At 47.9% G+C, this 26,472-nt stretch overlaps 2 protein-coding genes across 8 annotated transcripts in view; both read right to left on the bottom strand.

The window, feature by feature from the left end:
• mettl9 (methyltransferase 9, His-X-His N1-histidine) overlaps window positions 1-12,700 on the bottom strand; it is a 39,325-nt gene extending 26,625 nt beyond the window's left edge. For both annotated transcript variants that reach the window (XR_010019353.1, XM_063059396.1), the window contains exons 1-4: window positions 12,259-12,700; window positions 6,942-7,132; window positions 2,157-2,366; window positions 80-264 (exon numbers count right to left, since the gene is read on the bottom strand). Coding sequence is in view for 1 of the 2 variants with exons in the window: in XM_063059396.1 (XP_062915466.1) it covers window positions 80-264; window positions 2,157-2,366; window positions 6,942-7,132; window positions 12,259-12,351 (679 nt within the window). In the remaining variant the exon portion in view is untranslated. The remainder of the gene's footprint in view (window positions 1-79; window positions 265-2,156; window positions 2,367-6,941; window positions 7,133-12,258) is intronic.
• A 1,663-nt stretch (window positions 12,701-14,363) lies between these two features.
• Window positions 14,364-26,472, bottom strand: part of mfsd13al (major facilitator superfamily domain containing 13a-like) — a 37,535-nt gene continuing 25,426 nt past the window's right edge. For 4 of the 6 annotated variants that reach the window (XM_063059399.1, XM_063059400.1, XM_063059401.1 and 1 more), the window contains exons 4-8: window positions 25,255-25,983; window positions 22,359-22,513; window positions 19,906-19,989; window positions 19,070-19,213; window positions 16,024-17,548 (exon numbers count right to left, since the gene is read on the bottom strand). In XM_063059399.1, coding sequence (XP_062915469.1) covers window positions 17,407-17,548; window positions 19,070-19,213; window positions 19,906-19,989; window positions 22,359-22,513; window positions 25,255-25,983 — 1,254 coding nt within the window. In that variant the 3' untranslated portion in view covers window positions 16,024-17,406. Of the gene's footprint in view, window positions 17,549-19,069; window positions 19,214-19,905; window positions 19,990-22,358; window positions 22,514-25,254; window positions 25,984-26,472 lie in introns of all 6 variants that reach the window. The other 2 variants (XM_063059404.1, XM_063059403.1) reach the window with 1 other exon arrangement.

A 26,472-nucleotide genomic window follows, 5' to 3' on the forward strand; every position in this document is an offset into this window, starting at 1 on the left:
AGTCGGTGAGGGTCTCCATCCTTCCCACAAACACCACCACCCCCCCCTCGCCCACCGTCACAGACCACACGTTACTCACCATTCTCAACATAGGGCTGGAAGGGCAAGACCACGGCCAGCAGCAGGCGGCCCCTGTGGGGCTCCAGCACGCTCCGGATGTCCCGCAGCAAAGTGAGGGGCCGGTCACAGCGGTCCAGCAGGTTCAGGCAGCTGACGATGTCATACTGAAAGCCCGTATTCTGCCACTCATCGATCTCCAGCACCCTACAAATCCCAGGGGGACAAGAGCTCAGATTTAAAAAGCTGGGTGCCCTCAAAACCGTGGAGATGATTTTCAACGTCAGGAGAAATGTGACTCCTCTCCGCCCACAACTCCACAGTCTCTCTGTTCAGGTTCCTGGGTGTCATGTTGGAGAACCATCTCTCCTTCGGCAGAGGCTGTACTTTCTGTGACTGTTGGTAAAATTCCTTAATCTTCAGAACATACTTATTTAGAGATATGCCACAGGAACAGTCCTTTCTGTCCGATTACACCCATACAACCAATTAATCTACTGACCCGTACGTCTTTGGAATGTAGGTGGAAACACACGGTTACAGGGAGAACACACAAACTCCTCACGGAGCAGCCTGGAAACGGACCCAGGCTGCCGGCCCTGTAACAGTGTTGTGCTAACCACTACGTCACCATACTGCCCTGTCCCATACTGTTTCAATTCTTCACAGAGAGCACCCTCACATCAGTCATTACTGTCTGGTTTAGTGCAGCGTCCCCTGACAGTGTACCAAAACCACGGTGAACTGGGTCAGTAGGAAAGGTCATTGGCTCCAGTCTACCTTCAGGATTTGCATGTGTCCTGGACAATGAAGCGGACAGGAAAATCATAGTGGACACTACCCACCGGAAAACTGCCTCTCCCAAAGCCCCCTCTGGAAAGCATTATGAGGCTATTAAAACAAAAACTTCACTCCCTCTTAAAAGTTTCTTCCCCCGGGCAACTCATCTGATCAACCATTCTAGTTAGTACCCACCCCCACCCCCTCTATCTATTAACCCTGTCACTGCACTGTAAACACTTTAAACCACTGTTTATAATGCTGTTTACATTGTAAATACCTGTTGGTATTTATGTACTTATTCACATTTTATTCATATTATAAACATATAACAATCACAGCACGGAAACAGGCCATCTCGGCCCTTCTAGTCCGTGCCGAACTCTTACTCTCACCTAGTCCCACCGACCTGCACTCACCCCATAACCCTCCGTTCCTTTCCTGTCCATATATCTATCCAATTTAACTTTAAACTTTAAACGTTAATCGAACCTGCCTCAACCACTTCTGCTGGAAGCTCGTTCTGCACAGCTACCACTCTCTGAGTAAAGAAGTTGCCCCTCATGTTACCCCTAAACTTTTGCCCTTTAACTCTCAACTCATGTCCTCTTGTTTGAATCTCCCCCACTCTCAATGGAAAAAGCCTATCCACGTCAACTCTATCAATCCCCCTCATAATTTTAAATACCGCTATCAAGTCCCCCCTCAACCTTCTACACTCCAAAGAATAAAGACCCAACTTCTCATTTTAATCTCCAACTTTATTTTTATATAATTCTTTATAATTGCCTAATTCATGTAAATGTACAGGAACTCTCCTCCCATATTACAAAGACATTGGGTGAGGATACACCCCCTTGCCTGTGACCCTCCCACCTAACAAACTGGAAAGGTTCACTCTTGCCACACATACTGAGACACAGTGAAAAGCTTCTGTTTAAAGATCAGCTTTGTCTGTCACATGCACATTGAAACATCCAGTGAAATGTCACATTTGCATGAACGAGTGTCAGCCCTCTCCCGGCACCAACATAGCCTGCCCACGATTCACTAACCCTTACCAGTACGTCTCTGGACTGTGGGAGGAAACCAGAGCACCCGGAGGAAACCCACGCGGTCACAGGGAGAGCGTACAAACTCCTTACAGACAGCAATGGGAAGTGAACCCCAAGCTTATTGCTCGCGCTGTAAAGCATTACACCAACCGCTACGCTTCTGACTTCCGTTGCATCCCTCCCACTGCACCTCCCCCCCCCGCCAGATTTTATCTGCTGCCCCGGCCATTCCCGTTGTCCCGGTGACTCGCCTGTGCTGGTTACCTGAACCGTTTCTTCCTCAGCTGCCACTTCATGGTGGGGGACACCTCGGTGACGTAAACCTCATCCACGTGAGGGCGGATAACGTTGGTGACCTCGCCGTCACCGGCTCCGAGATCCAGCATCCGGCCGGCCCTCCAGTCAGGACCCTCCTGCAGCAGACCGAGTAACTGTGCCTCCGAGAACACAAACATCGAGCCTCGTCCCAGTAGGCTGTGCAGAAAGAGGGGCGAGTCAGAGCCGAGGAATTCTCCATCCCAGCGTCGGCACACCCCACCCTTCCCAAAGATCAAATCTTTTCTCCTGCGCCTAACCTAAGGGTTAAATTGCAGCTCGAGTCCGTGGTGAGGAAGGTAAAATGTGATGTTTGCATTCATTTCGAGAGGACTAGAATATAAAAGCAAGGATGTAATGCTGAGGCTTTATAAGGCACTGGTGAGACTGTACTTGGTGTATTGGTGATAGGGAATTGTTAGAGGAATGGACAGGAGAACGAGATTCCCGGGTGGTAGTTGCCTTGAAGCTGCCAGGGTCCGAGTTATCTCAGATGGAGTCATCAGCATTCTGAAGTGAGGGTCCGTGTAGGTACCAATGACATGTGTAGGACAAGTGACGAGGTTCTGCATTGGGAGTTCAGGGAGTTAGGCACTACGTTAAAGGGCAGGACCTCCAGGGTTGTGATCTCAGGATTGCCAAACGTGTTATGGGCTAGTGAGGCCAGAAGACTTCTGGATCATTGGGCTCTCTTCCAGGGAAGGTGGGACCTGTACAGAAGGGACAGCTTGCACCCGAATTGGATAAGACTAAGGAACTGCAAAGGTAAAAAGACCCTGATGGTAGTTGTATACAGACCCCCAAACAGTAGTTAGGATGTGGTCTACAAATTACAACAGGAGATAGAAAACGCATGCCAAAAGGGCAATGTTACAATAGTCATGGGGGTCTTCAATACACAGGTACACTGGAAAAATCAGGTTGGTGCTGGATTCCAGGAGGGGGAATTTCTAAAGTGCCTATGAGATGGCTTTTTAGAGCAGCTCATGGTTGAGCCCACTATGGGTTCAGCTACTCTGGATTGGGTGCTGTGCAATGAACCAGAATTGATTAGAGAGCTTAAGGTAAAAGAGCCTTGGGGGAAAATGATCATAACATGATCAAACAACAGGAATTCTGCAGATGCTGGAAATTCAAGCAACACACATCAAAGTTGCTGGTGAACGCAGCAGGCCAGGCAGCATCTCTAGGAAGAGGTACAGTCAACGTTTCGGGAAGGTCTCGGCCTGAAACGTCAACTGCACCTCTTCCTAGAGATGCTGCCTGGCCTGCTGCGTTCACCAGCAACTTTTATATAACATGATCAAACTCACACTGAAAGCTGAGGAGAAACTAAACCCATATGTATCCGTATTACAGTGGGGTAAATGGAATTACGGAGGCATGAGAGAGGAGTTGGCCAGAATTGATTGGGAAAAGAACACTGGCAGGAATGACGGCAGAGCAGCAATGGCTGGAATTTCTGGAAGCAATTTGGAAGGCGCAGGATATATACTTCCCAAAGAGAGAGAAGTATTCTAAAGTAAAGATGACACAACCGTGGCTAACAAGAGAAGTCAAAGCCAACATAAAATCCAGAGAGTGGGATAAAGGGAGCCTTTTCTGGTTGGCTGCCCATGACTTGTGGTGTTCCACAGGGGAGTGTTCAGACCAATTCTTTTAACATTTCATGTGAACGTTGTCGATGATGGAATTGATGGCATTGTTGCAAAGTTTGCGGATTATATGAAGGTAGGTGGAGGGGCAGGTAGTTTTGAAGAAGTAGAGAGACTACAGAAAGACAGATTAGGAGAATGGACAAAGAAATGGCAGATGGAATACAGTGCCGGGAAATGTATGGTCATGCACCTTGGTAGAAGAAATGAAAGGGTCGGCTATTTTCTAAAATACACAAAACTGAGGTGAAAAGGAACTTTGGAGTCCTGGTGCAGAATTCCCCAAAGGTTAATTTGCAGTTTGAGTTTCTGGTGAAGGCGGCAAATGCAACATTAGCCTTCATTTCAAGAGGACTAGAATATAAAAGCAAGGATGCAATGGTGAAACTTTATAAAGCACAGGTGAGGCCTCATTTGGAGTATTGTGAGCAGGTTTGGCCCCCCTATCTTAGAAAGGATGTGCTAAAACTGGAGAGGGTTTAAAGGAGGTTCATGAAAATGATTCCTGGATTGAATGGTTTGTCGTATGAAGTGTTTGATGGCTCTGGGCCTGTATTCACTCAAATTCAGAAGGATGAGGGGTGACTCATTGAATCATATCGAATGTTGAAAGGCCTTGATAGAGTGGATGTGGAGAGGATGTTTCCTATGGTGGGAGAGTCTAAGACCAGAGGACACAGCCGCAGAATAGAGGGGCGTCCTTTTAGAACGGTGATGAGGAGGAATTTCTATAGCCAGAGAGTGTTGCCACAGCTACTTGCAAACTCAGGTCAAAGATTCCTGTTTCCATATCAGCTGTCCATCTATGATAATGGTTCAGCTCGTTTTTTTACTTTACAATTCTTTCCTCCTCTGGGAATGTAAGACAATTCCTGACCTGCCGGGTACAGCTTTCCGCTCGGTACTTTTCAACTCCAACATTTCTCCATCCATACTCTCACTCCCCAGCAGCTCCCATTCACACATTGGCTGGAACACCTTGGCGCTGCCTGATCCCCACCGTTAGCCGGTTTCATCCAATCAGAGGTGCCCCCTGCTTCCAATTCTGACAGATGGTTTCCAACCTGAGATTGTGTGTTCCTCTGGATTTCCAGCATCTGTAGAATCTATTGTGTGTTGACCCTTTCTCTCTCCGTACAGGTACTGTCCAACCAAGTATTTCCAACATTTGCTGTTCCTCTTGCACAAAACCTAGTGTGGGCACGTGGCCAAGTGGTTAAGGCATTGGACGAGCGACCTGAAGGTTGTGAGTTCGAGCCCCAGCCGAGGGAACGTGTTGTGTCCTTGAGCAAGGCACTTAATCACACATTGCTCTGCGACAACACTGGTGCCAAGCTGTATGGGTCCTAATGCCCTTCCCTTGGACAACATTGGTGTCGTGGAGAGGGGAGACTTGCAGCATGGGCAACTGCTGGTCTTCCATACAACCTTGCCCAGGCCTGCACCCTGGAGAGTGAAGACTTTCCAGGCGAAAATCCATGGTCTCGCAGGACTAACGGATGCCTTTAATTTAATTTTTGCACAAAACCATAGATGCCTGAAATCCAAGACAAAAGCTGAGAGTGCTAGAAACTCAGGTCGTCGGACAGTGGCAATGGATGCAAGAATGGAGATAATGTTACAGGTTTACACAGCTCCCCGTCCCACACAGGTTCGGAGCACCAGGTACCCAGTCTGCTCGGGGACAGTGATTGAGAATCTCAGACTGCGAGCTCCAGGCCTTGGGTTGGGAGCTAAACACATCCCAACGACTGGCCACCCGACAGGTGCAGGACAAGTCCTGAAGTGGTACAAGACGTTGCTAAGGCCTAATCTGGAGTATTGCATGCAGTTCGGGTCACCAACCTACAGAAAAGATGTGAATAAGATTGGAAGAGCGTAGAAGATTGAGAGGAGATTTGATAGAGCTATACACAATTACAAGGGGTATAGATAGAGTAAATGGAAACAGGCTTTTTCCAGTGAAGTCGGGTGAGACTACAACCAGAGGTCATGGGTTAAGGGTGAAAGGTGAACTGTAGAAGGGGAACGTCTTTACTCAGGGGGCGGTGAGAGTGTGGAATGAGCTGCCTGTGGAAGCGGTGGATTCAAGTTCATTCAACAATTAGGAGAAGTTTGGAAGGGTAAATGAATGAGGGGGTATGGTCACTGTGCAGCTCAGTGGAAGTAGGCAGTTTAATGGTTCAGCACAGCCTAGATGGGCCAAATTACCTGTTTCCGTGTTGTAGTGTTCTATGTCTGTGTTCAAAGGCTAGCACAGACTCAATGGGCTGAATGGCCTGTTTCTGTGCTGCAGTATGGATTGGCCTCCGTATTGTCATGGGGATAGTTTATTCGCAGCACGTTCGGTGTGCTGCCCTGGCTCGAGGAATTTGAGATCCTCATACATCTCTACATTTCCTTCCCTTAGTGGGGTTAGGGCGAGATCAAGGATGTTCAGGTCAGACAACACAAAAAGGATTTTCCGTACTGCCTCCATCCGCAATGGAAGCTGACCAGGCACCTCCGTGTGGTACAGAAGCTGCAAGGCATCAAATCAAACCGTAGGCCCTACAGAGGACAGTAAAAATCACCACTGAGAGGATCATAGGGGGTCTCCCCCCACCTCCCCCATTTGTGACACTTACCAGGCGAGTTGCAGACAAAGGGCCCAAAGCATTGCTGAGGATCCCCACCACCCATCGCACAATCTCTCTGACCCACTACCGTCAGGAAGGAGGGACAGCAGCATCAGGACTAGGACTGTCAGACTGGGTAACAGCTTCTTCCCTCAGGCTGTGAGACTAATGAATACCCTGCCACTGCTGAGGTCTTGTCACTAGGACAGGGAGCTGTTCACTGCTCATCTCTGCAATGCACTATATGCATTTTAAATTATATTTTATTAACTTATTTACGGTAATATTTTGTTTGATGTGCTGTGTGTGATATATGTTTTGTGGGTGCACCGTGGTCTGGAGGAATGTTTTGTTTGGTTGTATACAGGTACAGTCAGATAGGAATAAACTTGAACCTGAGCTAACCAGTACGATAGTTTGCATGTTCAGCAGCAACACAGGTATTATTTGCCCCTCCTTACCCGTTAATGGAGGTTTTGGACATGAAGAAGCCGAAGACCGAGGTGACGAGGGAGTAGTACATCTGGACAAAGAGCCAGCTGGACTTTTCCGAGCACTGCTTCAGGAATGCCTGGGTCCCAGCGTCCAGGTGACTCTGAACGAACCGCGGCCGCAGATGCGCGGGGAGCGACTCCGTGTCACACGTGTACCACTGGAACAGGAGCAAAAAGTCCACCATGTCAGCCCCCGGCACTCCAACTCTCTGCTGTACCTCCACCCTTTCCGGTCAGTCACATAGCCCAGGTCAGCCACCCTGACCAAATGCCCCATCAGCCAGTCCCATTTGCCTGCATTAGGCCATTATCCCTATGGACCAGGAGCTTCCAATGTTTTTTATACCATGGACCAATACCAGTAACTTAGGGGTCTGTGGACCCCTGCTCTAAATCCTTCCTATCCATGTACCTGTCTAAATATCAATATTATAATGACTTCTAATGCAGCGTACAATTCTGAGGCTTTATCAGGTATTGGTCAGGTCGCAATTGGAGTTTCTTAGGTTCCTTATCCAAGAAAGGACATGCTGGCATTGGAGAGGGTCCAGAGGAGGTTTGCAAGAATTATCCTAGGAATGAAAGGGTTAACGTAAGAGGAGTGTTTTATGCTCTGGAAGCACGGGGGGGGGGGAGGTGCAGGGGGGGATCACATTGAAGCCTACCGATTATTGAAAGGCCTAGAAAGAGTGGATGTGGATAAGATAGATGTTTCCTATAGTGGAGGAGTCTAGGACTAGAGAGCACAACCTCAGAATAGAGAGATGTCCCTTTAGAACTGGGATGGGGAGGAATTTCTTTAGCCAAAGGGTGCTGAGTCTGTGGAATTCACTGCCACACACGGCTGTGGAGGCTGTCATCCGGTATATTTAAAGTGGAGTCGACAGGTTCTTGATTAATCGGGGTGTTGAGGGTCATGTGGAGAAGGCAGGAGAATGGGGTTGAGAGGGAAAATAAATCAGCCATGGTGGAATGGTGGAGCAGACTCAACGGGCCTCTTCCCCTGACAGATGGTTCCATATACCCCCCCCCCCAACACCTTTGGTCACTGACCTCCCCCTTCCCATTGGGCCAAAGATACAAAACCCTGACAGCCCATACCATCAGGCTCAAGGACAGCTTCTACCCCGTTATCAAACAGTCCCCCAGTATGATAAGATAGATTCTTGACCTCACAATCTACCTTGTTATGATCTTGCACTTTCTCTGTAAATGAAATACCAAATCCTGCAGTTTTTCTTTTGCACTACCTCGATGTGCTTAAGTCTGGAATGATCTATCTGGATGACCTGCAAACAAACGCTGTTCACTGTTTCTCAGTATGTGGCATCATAAACCTTCCTCACTGCCTCGTTCTTGGTCAAATCCCATGTCCGGTATCATCTCCAACTAATCGACGTCATCTCTTCCATCCACCAACCCCCACCCTTCTGCTTCTGAGAATTTTAACCCAAATCTATAAAACCCTGGTTAGACCTCATTTGGAATATCGTGTTCAGTTCTGGTCGCCTCTTTATAGGAAGGATGTGGAAGCTTTAAAGAGGGTGCAGAGGAGATTCACCAGGATGTTGTCCGGATTTCTTAAGACGACACTGGACAACAAGATTTTGCTTCCTGAATACTGATCGTGAAAATCACCATGAAATTTCCCTATCACACCCCATTCTTTTGAAATTGCCTACATTTGTTATTTCAATTCATAATTCAATTCAGAATAACTGATGCCAAGATTAAATAAGGCAATTTTGTTGGTCCACAAATCAAACAGATCATCATTACAGGCAATTCGAAGAACTCCTAGTGGGACCAGAGAAAATCGCATGGAAGGCATTCAAAGATGCTGTTGAAAATTTTATTGGCAACAACAGAGCACCAAACTACATGCAGCTGGTAGACAACATGCAAATCTTGGTGCTGTCAGAGACGAGCACGGTGAAAGGTTTCACCAGCACATTGCGGTGATGGAGCAAAGGTATCAGGGCAACTGGAATCCATCAATGCTGGCTGATTATTGTTGGACATTTAAGTGAGAAGCCTCAGACATTGAGTACAAACAAAAATCATCAATGAAACATTTTTAGCTCAGTTGAACTATTGCAAAGTTTAATTGCATAACACCGTTATGCAATTAAACACATTATAAGACCATAAAACATAACAGCAGAATTAGGCCATTTGGCCCATCGAGTCTGCCCTGTCATTTCATCATGGCTGATCCAATTTTCCTCTCAGCCCCAATCTTCTGCCTTCTCCCCGTAACCCTTCATACCCTGACCAATCAAGAATCTATCAACCTCTGCCTGAAATATACATAAGGACTTGGCCTCCACAGCTGCCTGTGGCAAAGAATTCCAGATTCACCACTCTCTGGCTAAAGAAATTCCTTCTCATCTCCATTCTAAAAGGATACTCCTCTATTCTGAGGCTGTGTCCTCTGGTCTTAGACTCTCCCACCACAGGAAACATCCTCTCCACCTCCCACTCTATCAAGGCCTTTCACCATTTGATAGGTTTCAATGAGGTCACCCCTCACTCTTCTGAAGTCCAGTGAATACAGGCCCAGAGACAAACGCTTTTCATATGACAAGCCAGTCAACCCTGAAATCATTTTCGTGAACCTGGGAGCCCAAAACTGCTCACAATACTCCAAGTGAGACTCCACCGGTGCTTTATAAAGTCTCAACATCACATCCTTGCATTTATATTCTAGTCCTCTTGAAATAAATGTTAACACTCCATTTGTCTTCCATACCACAGACTCAAACTGCAAATTAACCTTTAGGGAATCCTCAACAAGGACTCCCAAGTCCCTTTGTACCTCAGTTTTTTTGTATTTTCTCTCCATTTAGAAAGTAGTCAAACCTTTCATTTCTTCTACCAAAATAGATGACCATACACTTCCCAGCACTGTATTCCATCTGCCATTTCTTTGCCCATTCTCCTAATCTGTCTGAGTCCTTCTGTAGCCTCTCTACTTCCTCAAAACTACCTGCTCCTCCACGTATTTTCATCTCATTTGCAAACTTTACAACAAAGCCATCAATTCCATCATCCAAATCACTGACAGATAATGTAAAAAGAATCGGTCCCAACACAGACCCCTGTGGAACACCACTAGTCACCGGCAGTCAGCCAAAAAGGGCTCCTTTCATTCCCACTCTTTGCCTCCTGCCAGACATCTATTACTTTATCCATGCTGGAATCTTTGCTGTAATACCAAGGGCTCATAGTTTGTTAAGCAGCCCCAGTGTGGCAACTTGTCAAAGGCTTTCTGAAAATCCAAGTACACAACATCAACCAATTCTCCTTGTCTATCCTGCTTGTTATTTCTTTAAAGAATTCCAACAGATCTGTCAGGCAAGATTTTCCCTTGAAGAAACCATGCTGACTACAGCCTAGTTTATCATGTACCTCCAAGTACCTCGAGACCTCAACCTTAATAATTGACATCTTCCCAGCCACAGAGGTCAGACTAACTGGCCTATAGTTTCCTTTCTTCTGCCTCTCCCCCTTCTTGAAGAGTGCAGTGATATTTGCAATTTTCCAGTCTTCCAAAACCAGACCAGAATCCAGCGATTATTGAAAGATCATTACTAACGCCTCCACAATCTCTTCAGCCACCTCTTTCAGAACCCTGGGGTGTAGTCCATCTGGTCCAGGTGACTTACCTACCTTCAGACCTTCCAGTTTCCCAAGAACCTTCTTTCTAGTTATAACTTCACACACTTCATGCACCCAGACATTTGCAAGTTCCACCATACTGTTAATGTCTTCTACAGTGAAGACTGATACAAAATATTTATTCAGTGTGTCCACCGTTGTCCCCCATTACTACCTCTTCACCATTGTCCCTCATTACTCCCTCTCCAGCATTATTTTCCAGCAGTCCAATATCCACTCTTGCCTCTCTTTTACACTTCATGTAGCTGCAGAAATTTTAGGTACGCTCTTCAATATTACTGGCTAGCTTACTTTTGTATTCCATATTTACCTTCTTAATGATTGTTTCAGTTGCATTCTGTTGGTCTTTAAAAGCTTCCCAATCCTCTAACTTCTCACTAATTTTTCCTCTATTTTATACCTTCTCTTTGGTTTTAATGTTGGCTTTGATTTCTCGTTAGCCACGGTTGTGTCATCTTGCCTTTTGAATACTTCTTCCTCTTTGGGATGTATATATCCTGTGCCTTCCAAATTGCTTCCAGAAATTCCAGCCATTGCTGCTCTGCCGTCATCCCTGCCAGTGTTCTTTTCCAATCAATTCTGGCCAACTCCTCTCTCATGCCTCCGTAATTCCATTTACCCCACTGTAATACGGACACATCTGACTTTAGCTTCTCCTTCTCAAATTTCAGGGTGAGTTCGATCATATTATAATCACTTTCCCGTAAGGGTCTCTTAAGCTCTCTAATCAATTCTGGTTCATTGCACAACACCCAATTCCAAATAACTGATCCCCTAGTGGGCTCAAATATGAGCTGCTCTAAAAAGTCATCTCATAGGCACTCCAGAAATTCTCCCTCTTGGAATCCAGCACCAACCTGATTTTCCCAATCTACCTGCATATTGAAGACCCCCATGACTATGTAATATTGCCCTTTTGGCATGTATTTTCTATCTCCCGTTGTAATTTGTAGACCACATCCTTACTACTGTTTGGGGGTCTGTATACAACTACCATCAGGGTCTTTTTACCTTTGCAGTTCTTTGCTCTATCCACGATTCAACACCTTCAAATGTCACCTCTTTCTAATTCTATGTAATGAAAGTTAATTCCCTGTTTCTCCTAATCCCTACACAATAGAAGAAATTTGAAATTATATTTGTGTTCTTCAAGCAATCTATCATAAACCCAAAAAAAAATTCTGAGGAAGCAACACTTGTGAAAAATTTGTTGTTCGGTGTGATAGGTTGAGGGAGCGAGGGTTTTTCTCTTTGGAGCAAAGGATGATGAGGTAACTTGATAGAGGTGTACGAGATGATAAGAGACAGAACAAGTAGACAGCCAGAGACTTTTCCCAGGACTGAAATGGCCAATACAAAATTCTAAGGTGATTGGAGTAATGTACGGGAGGTCAGAGGTAGTGAGAAACGCCCTGCCAGGATGGTGGTAGAGGCAGACATTAATAGACTCTTAGGCACATAGATGTAGTCGGCACATCGTGGGCCGAAGGGCCTGTACTGCGTTGTACTGGTCTATGCTCTAACCCATTCTCCTCTCCCCCTCAAGTCCCGAGGAAGGTTCTCCGTACACAGACGCTGACCGACCGCCCCGCGCCCCGTGTACCTGCATCCTTTCGGGGTCGTCGCTGTGCCGGCTCCGCGCGTTGAGGAGCAGGGCGCGGGTCAGGGGGCTTCTCAGGTATTTGCTGCTCCACATCCTCCGCAGCTCTAAAAGGGCCGCGAAGTAACAGAGCAGCAGCGCCGCGCACCTCAGCGCCGTGCTGGGGACCCCGGGGGGGAGCCCTCCCCTCCCCCTGCGAGCTCACGGGGATTCCGGGGGAAGCCCTCAGCCACCCGCGAGCCGGGGATTCCGGGGGAAGCCCTGAGCCCCGAGCTCACACAGCGGCCGGGGATCCGGGGGGAGGGGGATGCTCTCTCGCCACCTCGTCAAACCCTGCCCCCCGTCTGACCGCCCGGCCAGCGCCGGGGGTGTCCGCAGCGTGAAATCCGCAAAGAGACACAACCGACTCGGCAGCCGCACGCTGCAAACCCGAGCCGGACTTCCGCTCCCCGGCCGGCTCCCCCGGTTTAAATGCAACTTCCTTTTCCTCCCGTTGCTGATAGGTGCCGGGAGAAGCGGAGCTGTGTTCGGCCCGCCTCCCACCGGCAGAGGGGAGTCTCTAACCTCCTCTCTCGGGAACCTCAGTGAGCACCGCTGAGCCTCTCCAACCGGCCGGTATCGCAGGTCTATCATATTGAGACCCGCCACTGGTCGGGATGGGCGTCCCAGCTGTCGACCTGATCGCAAGCGGAGACAACCTGCAGACGCTGGAAATCCGAGCAACACGCACAAGATGCCGGAGGAACTCCGCAGGCCAAGCAGCGTCTATGGAAAAGATTAAACAGTCCACGTTTCGGGCCGAGTCCTGCCAAAACGTCGTCTGTCCACTCTTTTCTACAGATGATGCCTGAGCTGTAGTAGCATTGTGTGTGTGTGTGAGTGAGTGAGAGAGAGAGAGGAGAGAGAGAGAGAGAGTGAGTGTGTGTGTGAGAGAGAGAGAGTGTGTGTGACAGAGTGAGTGAGTGTGTGTGTGAGAGAGAGTGTCTGTGTGTGTCAGTGAGAGAGAGTGTGAGAGTGAGTGTGTGTGAGAGTGAGAGAGAGTGAGAGAGAGTGTGAGTGAGTGAGTTGCTTAGGAAGCAAGCTGTTGTCTGTGTAGCCCCCTCCCCTTCTCCGCACATCTGATGAACCCAAAGAAACGGCAGAGACCGATACAGTTTGACACCAGCGACGTCACGGGAGTTGCCAGTAGCGCTGAACTCCTCTCCCATTCCCCACTCTTACCTGCCTATCACCCCCGACCCCGTGTCTCCCCTTCCCTTTCTCCTCTGCCCCACTCTCCTCACCCAGTAACTTCCTTTCTCCAGCACCTTTACCTTTCCAACCCAGCTGACTTCAACGATCACTCCTTCCCCTCCCCTACCTTTTTATGTTGGCATCTTCCCACCCCCCCCCCACTTCCTTTCTAATCCCGAATGAGGGTCCTGGCCCGAAACGTTGGCTGTTTGATTCACCTGCGGTGCCTGACTGCCGACTTCCCGCAGGCCGCGTCTTGTGCATTTCCAGCATCTGCAGAATCTCCTGGTTTTGGTCGTCAGAGGCTCCCCCTGGGTCTGCTTCCTCTCCCCACTATCACCCTGGGTTTACAGCAACCTTCAGGAACCATGTGTCTTACACAGCCTCAGATTTGTTTTCTCTCACTCACAGGAAAATAGAATGCATGAAAACCCTTCCCTGTCAGAGTTGTGTAGGGATACTGTACCCGCTTGGGTCATTAATGAACCTTCGAACAAAGGCAGGCTGCCTGAAAAAGGCTACCAGATGTGTACCTTTTTTTCTCATTTTCCAGTCCTGAGAAAGGGTCTCGGCCCAAAATATTGACTGTACTCTTTTCCATAGATGCTGCCTGGCCTGCTGAGTTCCTCCAGCATTGTGTGTCTGTTGTTTGGATTTCCAGCATCTGCAGATTTTCTCCTGATTGTGCTAGAGGTTGTGGAGACAGTTCAGGCCGAGGTGATCCGGCAGCCTGCTGGTTGTAGGGTAAGAACTGTTTCTGGACCTGGTGGCATGTTGGAGCCAGGACTCTGCACCTCCTGCCCAATGGTAGTTGTGAGAAGAGAGGGAGACACTTCAAATGCAGACAGGCAGGGCGAGGAGGGGTCATGGCTGGCAAGGAGTGTTAGACCTTGGTACTGCTCCTGCCGTTATCCCAATATCTACCGTCTCCGTGTGTACACTTTCAATTGGCTTTTTATTTTAAGGTTTCTGTCTACAGATAAGCTTTATTTGTCACAAGTGAATGCATCGTTTGTGTCAATAACCGACAGTCTGAGGATGTGCTGGGGGCAGCCCACAAGTGTGGCCACGCTTCCAGTGCCAATGTGGTAGTGTGTACTGCGGTCACTCGGGTATGATGTTCTCCTCAGCAGGGGCTGTCTATTGATGCTATAGAGGCCAAACGGACACCCACACAGCATCCTACAATTGTCCAGCCTCTTTCGAGTGTGGGAGGAAACGCAAGCCGTCGCGGGGAGAATGTAGTTTTAGCAAGCAAAGACATCCAGATACCAAGACCAAAGCAATGTAATTGCACCTAAAAATCCGTTTATTTTTAAGACATGGGTGTGTTTAATCCCAGGCATTCTGTCTGAAATACCGGAGAAGGCATTACTTCACAGAGTTGAGTGTCTTCCCCAAAGGCCCCAATCAAAAGCACTGTGGTCAGGAGTTACACTTGCTGTGTGGAGGTTGGCATATCTGATGGTGGCAGGAAACGTGCAGGAGAGTTTTGTTTTAAGATGGAAAACCCACTACACTGGGGCAATTCCACTCCCCTGACCTCGGAAGCCCGGGTCCAGTGGTGCAGGTAGTCGTCACAAACTGGCCTTTTCCTCGGTTGCAGATGACCGTGACGTCGTCTGTGCCTCGTCATGCCCCTTAGCTCTCCATGAAGCCTTGCAGAACCAACTTCCTGGCCGTTCGAACTCACTGTAGATCTCATCCGCCCAGTCTGCTGGACCTGGCTCACACCAGGGTCTGAGGCCCGCTGGCTCCCCTCCCCTGGCTCAGCCCGACTGTCGAGGCGGTGTACCGGAGCGTGGCCGCCGTGGCATGCAAACAGGGGCTCAGAGCTACAGCTGAGAGCTGAGGGTCCGGTGAGGACCAAAGTTGAGTGAGCTGCCCCAGAATGGACACAATCAGCCCCTTCACCAAAGTGCTACCCCCTCCCTGGGCACCCCATACATGGGAAAGTTACTGATCTTTGCCCACAGAAAGGGTTTCATTATGAGAAACTTAGTAAAAGTTATGTCCCTATGATGGAAGCTTAAAACTTTTATAACTTTGAAGATACCCAATTTCAATACTTTTTTCTGGATGTTGTATTAGGACCCCCAGTCTGTCTCGTTCGGTTTAGAGCTGGATCTCATTGGGCTCCAAGAGTGGAAGTCTACAAATGAAATTAAAAGCAGACCTGACCCACCTGTCAGGAGGCCAGGTACTACCCCAGAACTGACAATTCATAAGTCAGAGGAGCAGAATTCGGCCATTCAGCCCATCGAGTCTGCTCTGCCATTCAGTAATGGCTGATTTATTATCCTTCTCAACCCCATTCTCCTACCTTCTCCCCGTAACCTTTGACACCCTGACTAATCAAGAATTTATCAATCTTCACTTTAAACACTTGGCCCACACAGCCCTCTGTGGCGATGAATTCCATAGATTTGCTACCCTCCAGCTAAGAAATCCTCCTCTTCTGTTTCTAAAGGGACGTTCCTTAATTCTGAGGCTCTGCCCTCTGGTCCTAGACACCCCCCCCCCCCCCAGTTACAGAAAACACCCCTCCATGTCCACTCTGTCTAGGCCTTTCAATATTTGGTAGGTTTCAATGAGATCACCCGCCCCCCCGGGCCCTTTCATTCTAATAAAGTCCAGTGAGCACAGGCCCAGACCCATGAAACACTTCTCATGTGTTAACCCTTTCATTCCTGGGCTCATTCTTCTGAACCTCTAAAAGCCTCTTAAGCTCAGAGGAACCGTCTGTTTCCTCTACTGCCCCTGGTAGCCCTGATCATTCTCTGCATAAAAAAAACCCTGCCCCTCATATCAGCTTTGACTCCTCACCCTCAACCTTAGAAGCACATCTGCAGTTTGACATTTCTACCCTGGTGAGCACTTTCTGACTGTTTAAGTCTCCCTCCGTCAGATTCCCCCCCTCAGTCTCCGACACTCCAGAGGGCACATCCTAAGTTTATCCACCCTCTCCTTCTTCCTCGTACGTTTCTAGAAGATTCATCGTATCTTCCCTCCCTTTTATTCCCATAGGGATCCAGCTCCACAACTTTCTGAGGCAGAAAATTCCCCAGACTCACCACCCTCCGCAAAGTAGTTCCTACACACTTCAGTTATAAATGACCAGCCTCCTGCTGTAACTCTTGACTTCTCATTCAAGATCCATCCACCGATTAAAACACCTGCCCTCTTAGGGTTTTACCTGGCCTCCATTGCACGAGTACCACGAGTAAGGTCAGGGACAGGTTGAGGAGTCTGGGGCACTGGGATGAAGGTTACTGGGCTGTCAGGGCTGCACTGTTGCCCTGGCCTTTAGACTCTTTGGGAAGGGGTTGGGCCCATGGAGTAGCTGTGGACAGCATGACTACACAGACCCCACCCCTCACATTTATGTTTCCTTCTATTGGACTGCACCCTTTCGGAGGTCACTTCCAGAGCCGGTCAGAATGGACGGAAGGGAAAATCAGCTTCCCGTACACAGAGTACTCCCCAGGGAAAAGCAGCGTACATGGAATACACTCATCTCCAACCCCCACCATTCTTCATCGATCGGCCTAGTCAGGATCAACACCTCCCAAACCCACAGGGCAGAGCTCCAGTCACCTCCTGACTTTACTCCACCCCATCTGGGCCACTTATCACTCCTCCATCGTTACCACTGGGTCAAACCCTCGGACCTTCCCACCAAACAACATGTGAAGTGATTTCAAACCATCAAAGGCGATGGTTCGCAAAGGTAACAGGCGGTATTAATGAGACCCCCAAGAGTGATGCCCAGGTCTGAAGAACGAGCAAAAAGACAAGCAGGTTAAAGTTAATACCACCTCTTCTGTTCTAGCACGACTACAATAATGGTCCCCAACATCAAAGCTTCAGCTCCAGAGATGCAAGGTCTTCCTTCATCATATTAAGCACTGCCAGCCTTTAGGAATCAATGTACTTTGAAACGTCGGTGTGGCTATCCCGGATGGAAAAGGGGGTCCAGGCCAGGATCTGCAGAGCCGCAATGCACATGGGAACCAGGCAGATGAGCCAAAACATGGCCCCATGAAGGTCCTCCAAAGCACTGCAGGGAAGAAACAGGACAGAGGTGGCTTCTCATCATTAAACATAGAACACGGAACACTACAGGCCCTTCGGCCCACGATCAATCTAACCTTTCCCTCCCGCATCACCCTCCATCTCTCTATCATCCATCTAAGAGTTTCCTAAATACCCCTGACGTGTGTGTCTTTACCACCACCCCTGGCAGTGTTTTCCACACAGCCACTACTCTCTGTGGAAAGCATCTATCTCTGACATCCCCCCTATACTTCCCTCCAATCACTTTTAAATTATGCCCATCGTATTAGCTACTTCTGCTCTGGGAAACGGATTCTGGCTATGCCTCTTATCATTTTATCCACCTCTGTTAAGTAAGCTCTCATCCTCCTTCGCTCCAAAGAGAAAATCCCCAGCTCACTCAACCTATCCTCATAGGTCATGCTCTCGATTCCAGTCATCATCCTGGTAAACCTTCTCTGCACCCTCTCTAAAGCCTCCACATCCTTCCTATAATGAGGCGACCAGAACGGAACACAACACCACAAGTGAGGTCTGATCCTTCACTTCTGGTTCTACAGCGATTCTGACAGAGTAACGTATTCCAGGGAGCAATACTACATGTTCTTTGAATTACATTTTATTAACTTATTTATAGTAATAAGTGTATTTTTTTTTTGCATGATTGTTTTGAGTGTGCTGGGCATGTTTTGCTCCTTGACTCCAGAGGAACACTATTTCGTTCGGCTGTATTCATGTGTGGTTGAACGATAATCAAACTGGATTTGATTGATTTAATATTTTGTTTAATGTGTTGTGTGAGATATGTGTATTGTGGGTGTACTTTGGTCCAGAGAAACATCGTTTCATTTGATTGTATATATTACAGTCGGATGACAATAAACATTAATTTTTCAAGTCTCTGAAAAATTTAGAAAAAATCATATTCGATTTTTTAAGTTCCTTGAATAGAGGTTTGATAACCCGAAATGTTAACTATTCCTTCTCCACATATGCTGATAGTTTCTGTTGTGTGTTTGCAGAACAAGAACGACAACAGAGTAGTATTTTACTGAGTTACATTAGTAATGCTGCTTGCTGGGGAACTTTACAGTCCAGGAATGACGAACCAGTCCCGCTGAGATGAAGCACGTGCACACTCAAAAGCCCCCACAAAGAGAGAGCACCCCCTGCACATAGGAGAAACAATCATCCCATCATTTGCACAGGTTCTCACAATCCATCTGATGCAGTTCAGATTACTGTATTCTCTGGTTTTGGTAATAATATTCGATCCATAGTGGATCGATTCTGAGAACTGGCAAGTGCACATGTGGCTGATTGTGCAATAACCCGATTGGGTCTGCTACACGCAGGAGACGCTCTCTTTTGCTGCGAGGTTTCAAGTGACATTTTGGTCTCGGTGGACCTGCTTCGTCGCTCCTGTGCTGTAAATTACACAGAGCGTCTCATTACTAACATGACTCAAAAAACACATTTAATCCCGCTGCCCTGGCAAATATTGGCAAAAGGTTCTGGCTCTTACCTTTGGTCTGATCGTGTAAACTCATCCTTCAGCTTCTCGTAGTCAAACTGGTTAAGCAGGGCCACAACCAGCATCGGAGCTAGAGACTGGGCTGGCTTCGTAAACAGAGCATTGGTTCCAAACACCATGGAGGACAGGGGGAAGCTGAAAGAGGGGGGACAGAAGTGACTCTTAAACTGCCCGAGGTGTATTTATAGACCACTATAGCACAGAAACAAGCCACTCAGCTCATTCTGCCAAGTCCCATCCAGACCTAAGCCCTCCACACCACTCCCATAAACATACTTATCCAAACTTCTCTTAAACGAACCCACATCCAACACTTCCTCTGACAGCTCTTTTCACACTCGCACCACCTCCAAGTGAAGTTCTCCTTCTTGTTCCCCTTAACATTTCACCTTTGACACTTAACCTATGGCCTCTAGTTCTAGTGTCACCTAACTTCTATCAAATTTCCCGATTCCTCTATGTGGAATTTGTGGAAAGCGGAGGCTGACAGGTTCTTGATTAGCCAGGGTGTCAAAGGTTACGAGGAGAAGGCAGGAGAGTAGGATTGAGAGGGATAACAAATCAGCCATGATGGAATGGCGGAGCAGACTTGATGGAATGGTAGAGCAGACTTGATGGGCTGAATGGCCTCACTCTGCTCCTGTGTCTTATGGACTGACTGTTTCTCCCAAATCCCAGCAAGATCCGGTGAAGTCTGGAATCCCAGCTCTCCAGGACATTACAGCGTGACACTGGCGTTACTCAGGAACGTCAGTGTACACCCTCGTTAACGAAGCGCTAGACACTCGCAAACGACCGCGAAGCCAGCGAGCCGGGATGAGCCTCACCTGCGTTTGTGCTTCTGAAGGTCGGCATCGATAAGGTCAGCCAGGGGCAAGTTGAAGAGACTGAACATTGCTGACACCATCACCCTGGCAGAGACAGACATGTGGAGATGGGGATCTGATTAGAATTTTCACATCAAGAAAAAACATTCAAGATTGTTTAACGTCATTTCCCAAACACAAGTGTAAAGGAGAATGAAATAATTGTTACTCCAGATCAGATGCAGCACCAAAAAACATTAATAAAAATGACAATAAATATAACTGCAGAAGATAGCTGATATACATCGACTGATTGTATGTTCATAACATGATAAAGTAGTGGTGCTGGGGGGTGTGGAATGGCCAGAGTAGACAAGACGGTACAGACTAGATGGGCCAAAGGGCCTGATTCTGCACTCTAATAGGCAGACTCCCAGAGGATGCAGATGTCAAATATTAGTTTTCGGAGCAATGTGGCTCTTAAAAGACAAGTAACCTTGTGCTGAGACCCACAATGACACTGGTAATCTGGATCTTCTCATCCCTTCAGTCGTCCTACACTCTACCTCACTCCATCCATAAACTGGGTGGGAATTCTTTCAGGAGAATTGTTTCTTCCACAGAAGCAGGTAAGTTCAGGGGAGAGGACACTGACATACCAGAGAACATCAACGCGGTCACGCTGGGGCAGCATGGTAGTGTAGCGGTTAACGTAATGCTTTACAGCACCAATTGCCAAGACTGGGGTTCAATTCCCACCCCTGCCTATAAGGAGTTTATACATTCTCCCCGTAATCATGTGGATTTCCTCCGGGTGCTCTGGTTTCCTCCCACATTTCAAAGACGTACAGGCTGGGGTTAGTATGTTCTGGGCATGCTACGTTAGCACTAGAAGTGTGATGACCCTTGTGGGCTGCCCACAGCACATCCTCAGACAGTGCTGGTCATTGACACAAACGACAAGTCTCTGTATGATTTGACGTACACATGACAAAGCTAATCTTCTACAAAGCAAGCGGAGTTGAAAGTCTTGAAGTGGGTAAATCCCCAGAGCCTGTCTGGGTGCATCCTAGGATGTTGTTGGGAAGAGGAGAGAATGCTTGGGCCCTGGCAGAGATTTTCACTCATCTCTGTCGAGTTATCCATCTACCTATTTAGCAAAGGGCCGCTTCCAGCCCCTCGAGCTGCAACGCTCCACCAGCAGCCCCCGATTTAACCCCAGCCAATTACAATGACCAGTTAAGCTACTAACCCGTACATCTGTAGACTGTGGGAGGAAACCAGAGCACCCAGAGGAAACCCACACATCGCACAGGGAGAATCCTAACAGACGATGCTGGGACTGAACTCTGAGCTGTAATCGTGTGGTGCTAACGGCTACGTTACCGTGGTGACCGCAGGTTTGTACCTGTGCTAGCCACAGGTGAGGTGCTGGGAAAATGGAAGCTGTCTGATATTGTGCTTGGAGGAAGAAGCCAGGGAACTACAGGCTGGTGTGCGTTACTGTGATGCTGGGAAAGGGATTAGGAGAGACATGATTCAATTGCATTTGGAAAATGCAACAGAAGGTTAGGGATAGTCAGCGTGGCTGTGTGCATAGGAAACCATGGGGATTCTGAAGAGGAACCTCGTTCGAGGGTGGAACAAGCTGCCAGTGGCAGATGCACGACTGATCTCAATACTTCAGAGAAGTTTGCTAACGACATGGATGGGAGGGGAGTGGTCCAGGCTAGGGTGTAGATCGATGGGACTAGACAGAATGATAGCTCAGCACAGGACAGTTCGACCAAAAGGCTCGTACTGCGGTACACGATGACTCTATAAATCCGGTCGAGGCTTTTTGACACGATGACCAAGAGGACTGATCAGGGCAGGCTCGAAGACGTCGTCCACACTCTGTACGGATCTCAGCAAGGTCCCTTATCATGGCCTGGTCCGGAAGGTTGGCCATGTCATGGCGGGCAGCGTGACACCATTACAACTGGAGGCGTTCCGCAGTTCCGAGTTCATTCCGGCACTGTTCTGTAAGGAGTGTCTGTACGTCCTCCCCGCGGAATGTGTGGGCTTTCCCCGGTGACCAAGTCTCCTCCAACAGTCCAAATTCACCAGGTAGGTTAAACGGCCTTTGCCAATTGTCCCATGATGAGGTGAGGGTTAAATTGGGTGGGAATACTGATGCTGGGGCAGCATGGCTTGAGGGGACAAAGGGCTGATGCTGCGGAGAGAGGGAGGGAGAGGGGGAGAGAGAGGAAAGGAGGGAGGGAGAGAGGGAGAAAAGGAGAGAGGGAGAAAAAGAGAGAGGGAGGGAAGGAGGGAGAAAGAGGGAGTGGGAGAGAGAGAGAGAGAGAGAGAAAATGAGAATAAATGAATATGAATGAGAATTAATGAATAAATACTCGGGATCCAGGCTGACATTCGCTCTGCCCTGCTGTGACAGGACGTGGCAAAAGGACATCACGAGGCTTGTCACTTACATGTTTCCTACGAGGAAGACTGACAACAGATAGTGATGACTTGGTCCCAAAAGCAGCATAATGCCGGCGCTCAACAGCTCCAGGTAGAAGGTGGCGAGGATGATTTTGTAATAACCGACCCTCTTCAGCAGTGACTGGCCACTCAGAATCAGGAGCTGAGGAGAGAAAAGAGAAGCTATTTGATGCTGGGCACCAATCAGAAACCCCTCAAGTCCTAGCTTTTGAAAGGTATATTGCCAGATGGTGCACAAGCTCCAGGATTCGAAATCTGCTGCAACACAAACCACTGGCCGTACTCAGCAGGTCAGGCAACACCAGCGAGGGGAATGGACAGTCAGCGTTTCAGCTGGAGATCACTCACCCGGACTGCGTTATCAGTCCGTTTACAAAAGCCCAAGGAAGTAGTTTTCTGTCTGCACCTCTCGCTGCCTCAATAAACCAGCAGGCACAAAGACCAGGGACGTTCCCTCTCCCATCGAGCTGAAGATACCAAATCCTGAAAGCATGTCCCGCCAGGCTCAAGGGCAGCTTCTATCCCCCTGCTATCAGACTACTAAATGGTTTTCTAGTACAATAAGATGGAATCCTGTCCTCACAATCTACTTTATAATATTGTATCTTATCATTTACCTGTGCTGCACTTTCTCTGTAACTGTGATACTTTATTTTGCACTGCTCTTGTTTTATGTTTTACCTTGCTCTACCCCAATCGTCGTCGCGGCTATCTCTCGAGGTCGAGGATGATGGTCTTCGTTCTGTTGATCTGCTTACCGGCTCTCAAGTGACTTGTGAGTCCAATCTTGGCTTTGAAAGCTCTTCCGCATTCAGGACAGGTAGTTCCAGATAGCAGATCGGGCTTTGGCTGTTGCTGCCTCTCTTTCCACTTTCTTCTCTTTTCTTCTAATTCTGCACATCTGTTGGCTTTGAAAGTTGCTGTTCCTTCTCGGATGACGGCTTGCCAGAGTTTCCTGTCCTTGGCATTGGTTTCCCAATTGTTGATGTCGATGTTACATTTCTTCATGTTGGCTTTTAAGACGTCTTTGAATCTCTTCCGTTGTCGGCCTCTTTTACATTTGCCTTCTTTAAACTGGGAGTAGATTTGTTTCGGCAGACGTTCGTCTTTCATCCGAACAACATGACCGCTCCATCTTAGTTGGATCTTGATGACGTAGGCTTCAATGCTTCTTGTTTTTGCTTCATTTAGCACACTGACGTTGGTTCTTCTATCTTCCCAGCTGATATTTATGATGTTTCAAAGACAGCGTTGATGGAACTTTTCAAGTGCCTTCAGATGTCCCCAATGCACTGTGAAATCAGCTGATTATTAATGATAGAAGCCATAAAACACTACAGCACAGAAACAGGCCCTTTGGCCCATCTACTCCATGCTGAGCTATTATTCAACCTGAATCCGAGCCACAGCCCTCCCATTCATGTACCTATTTAAATTTCACTTAAATATTGAAATGGAAATCACATCCACCGCTTGCACTAGCAGCTCACTCCACTGTCTCACCACCCTTTGTGTGAAGAAATTCCCCCAATGTTCCCCTTAAACATCTCACCTTTCACCCTTAACCCATAACCTCTACTTCAAGTCTCACCCAACCTCAGTGGGAAAAGCAACACACACACACACAATGCTGGAGGAACTCAGCAGGCCAGGCAGCATCTATGCAAAAAAAGTATAGTCAATGTTTTGGGCCGAGACACTTCAGCAGGACTGGAGATAAAGAAGATGAGGAGTAGATCTAAAAGGTCGGGGGAGGGGAGAGAGAAACACAGTGGAAAATTCCTGTTTGCATTGACCTCATCTATACCCCTCATGATTTTGTATACCTCTATCAAAAGGAACACCTGATCTGTGTGAACAGTATGTGAGTCGAGCTTTTCACTCTATCTCAGTACATGACAATAATAAACCAATTTCAATTTGCACCTTAATCATACACCGTCTTGTCATGGACAACCTCCACAATGAAATAAAGATTCTTGCCACCTGCCCTCTCGATCTCCCATGTCACAGTGACCAAATTCTCTCGAAGCGCACGGACAGGCTGCATCACAGCCGGGTGCAGACACACAAGCGTCCTTGAATGGGAAACCCTACAGAAAGCAGTGAGTACGGCCCAGTCAATCACAGGCAGAGCCCTCCCAACCACTGAGCATATCTCTGTGAAACACTGTCGCAGGAAAGCAGCATCCATCATCAGGGACGCCCACCACCCACGACACGCTCTCTTCTCCCTGCTGCCATCAGGAAGGAGGTACATGAGCCTCAGGACTCACACCACTAGGTTCAGGAACAGTTATTACCCTCAACCATCAGATTCCTGAACCACAGGGGATAACTTCTGTCACCCCATAACTACACTGTTCCCACAACCTATAGACTCACTTTCAAAAATTCTTCATCTCATGTTCTCAATATTTATTTCTTATTTATTTATTATTATTATTATTATTATTTCTTTTGGATTTGTAGTTTGCTGCTGTCTGCACTCTGGTTAAACATCCAAGTTAGGCAGCCTTTCATTGATTTTGTTATAGTTATTATTCCACAGATTTGCTGAGTATTCCCACATGAAAATGAATCTCAGGGTTGTATATATATACTCTGATAATAACTTTGCTTTGAACTGTGATAAATCAATTCCAATTCTCATCTTAAACATATGCTCTCTTGTCACCGACAGCCCCACCATGGATAAAGATTCTTGCTCTCTACCCCTTCTATCTCCCACGTCACTTTACAACCAACGTATATAAGCTGTCTTATGTATACATTGTGGGGTTTTTGTGTGGCATCAGATCTGGAGTAACAATTATTTTGTTCCCCTCTCCACTTTGTACCGGAGATGAGGTCAAACAAACAGTTGACAACAGGGTGGGTTACCTGCGGGCAGATAAAGCCGGCGCCATACATGATGCTCTTCACAAAGCCTGGGAGCACGTCCTGAGGGATGAGGTGGTCGGCGAAGATCAGCATGAAGTTGTTCATGAAGGCCAGGTGGAAGACCTGGAAGAAGTTCATGGTAATGAAGAGCAGGAAATCCTTCTCGGTGATGATCTGCTTGGTCAGGTAGAAGACGGAGGTCCAGGAGAGGTCATCCACGTTGTCCGCTCTGCACTTTGCCAACTTTTCGCCTTGCTCGTACTGGCTGACGCTGCGGTGGCCGGTATAGTGCATGCAGGCGAAGGCCAGCCCCGCGACACACAGCATGAAGAGCTGAAAGTTAAAGAAGTTCTCCATGTTGCTGGAGACAAGGCCGCAGAACAGGACACCGGAGGAGCCGACCAGCGAGGCCACTTGGTTGTACTTGATGAGCATCAACCGGCTCTCGTGCCTGGTCGAGATCTCGGCAAAGAGCGCGCACTGCGCCAGCAGGACGAAGGTCAACATCCCGTCAAAGGCGCACAGGGCAACGACCAGGTGGATCCCGCAGAGCCAGTCGCCCTCCGGGTAGGCCCGCCAGGGGAACCAGGGCAGCAGGAAGGCGATGGCGTAGAAGGGAGCACCGTACAGGATGGAGAGCCTGCGCTGGGTACAGCATCGCAGGCTGGAGTTGTCCTGTAAGTAGCCAAACAGGGGGTCGTTGAAGGCATTCCACACCATGAAGACCACCTGAAGGGAAAAGCACAGTACATTCACTACCGTGTCATACAGGTCCTTCAGCCCAACCAATCCATGCTGACCACATTGGTCAAAATTGATTAATAATCATTAATCATTGATTATGTTGATCAATTGATTAACATTGACCACTGGTCAATTTGAGATTAATAATGTATACTGATTATCATTCATCATTATTAATCATTATTAAATGATCAATAATCCCAATTTCCTGTTCTCTGCCCACATCCCTCTCAGCCCTTCCCCTGCATGTAGTTAACCAAGTGATCCTTAATTGTGCCTGCTTCCAACCACTGTCTCTGGCTGGCAAGTCGTTCCATACACTCACCACCCTCTGCGTGATACAGTCCAGCCCTCAGCTCCCTTTCAGATCTTTCCCCTCTCATTCCAACTCAATGCCCTCTAGTTCTGGATTCCCCTACCCTGGAGAAAAGATTGTTACCGTCCACGTTATCTCTGCCTCTCATAGTGTTAAAC

This window comes from Mobula hypostoma, chromosome 9 (assembly GCF_963921235.1).
Source record: "Mobula hypostoma chromosome 9, sMobHyp1.1, whole genome shotgun sequence".
Taxonomy (NCBI): Eukaryota; Metazoa; Chordata; class Chondrichthyes; order Myliobatiformes; family Myliobatidae; genus Mobula; species Mobula hypostoma.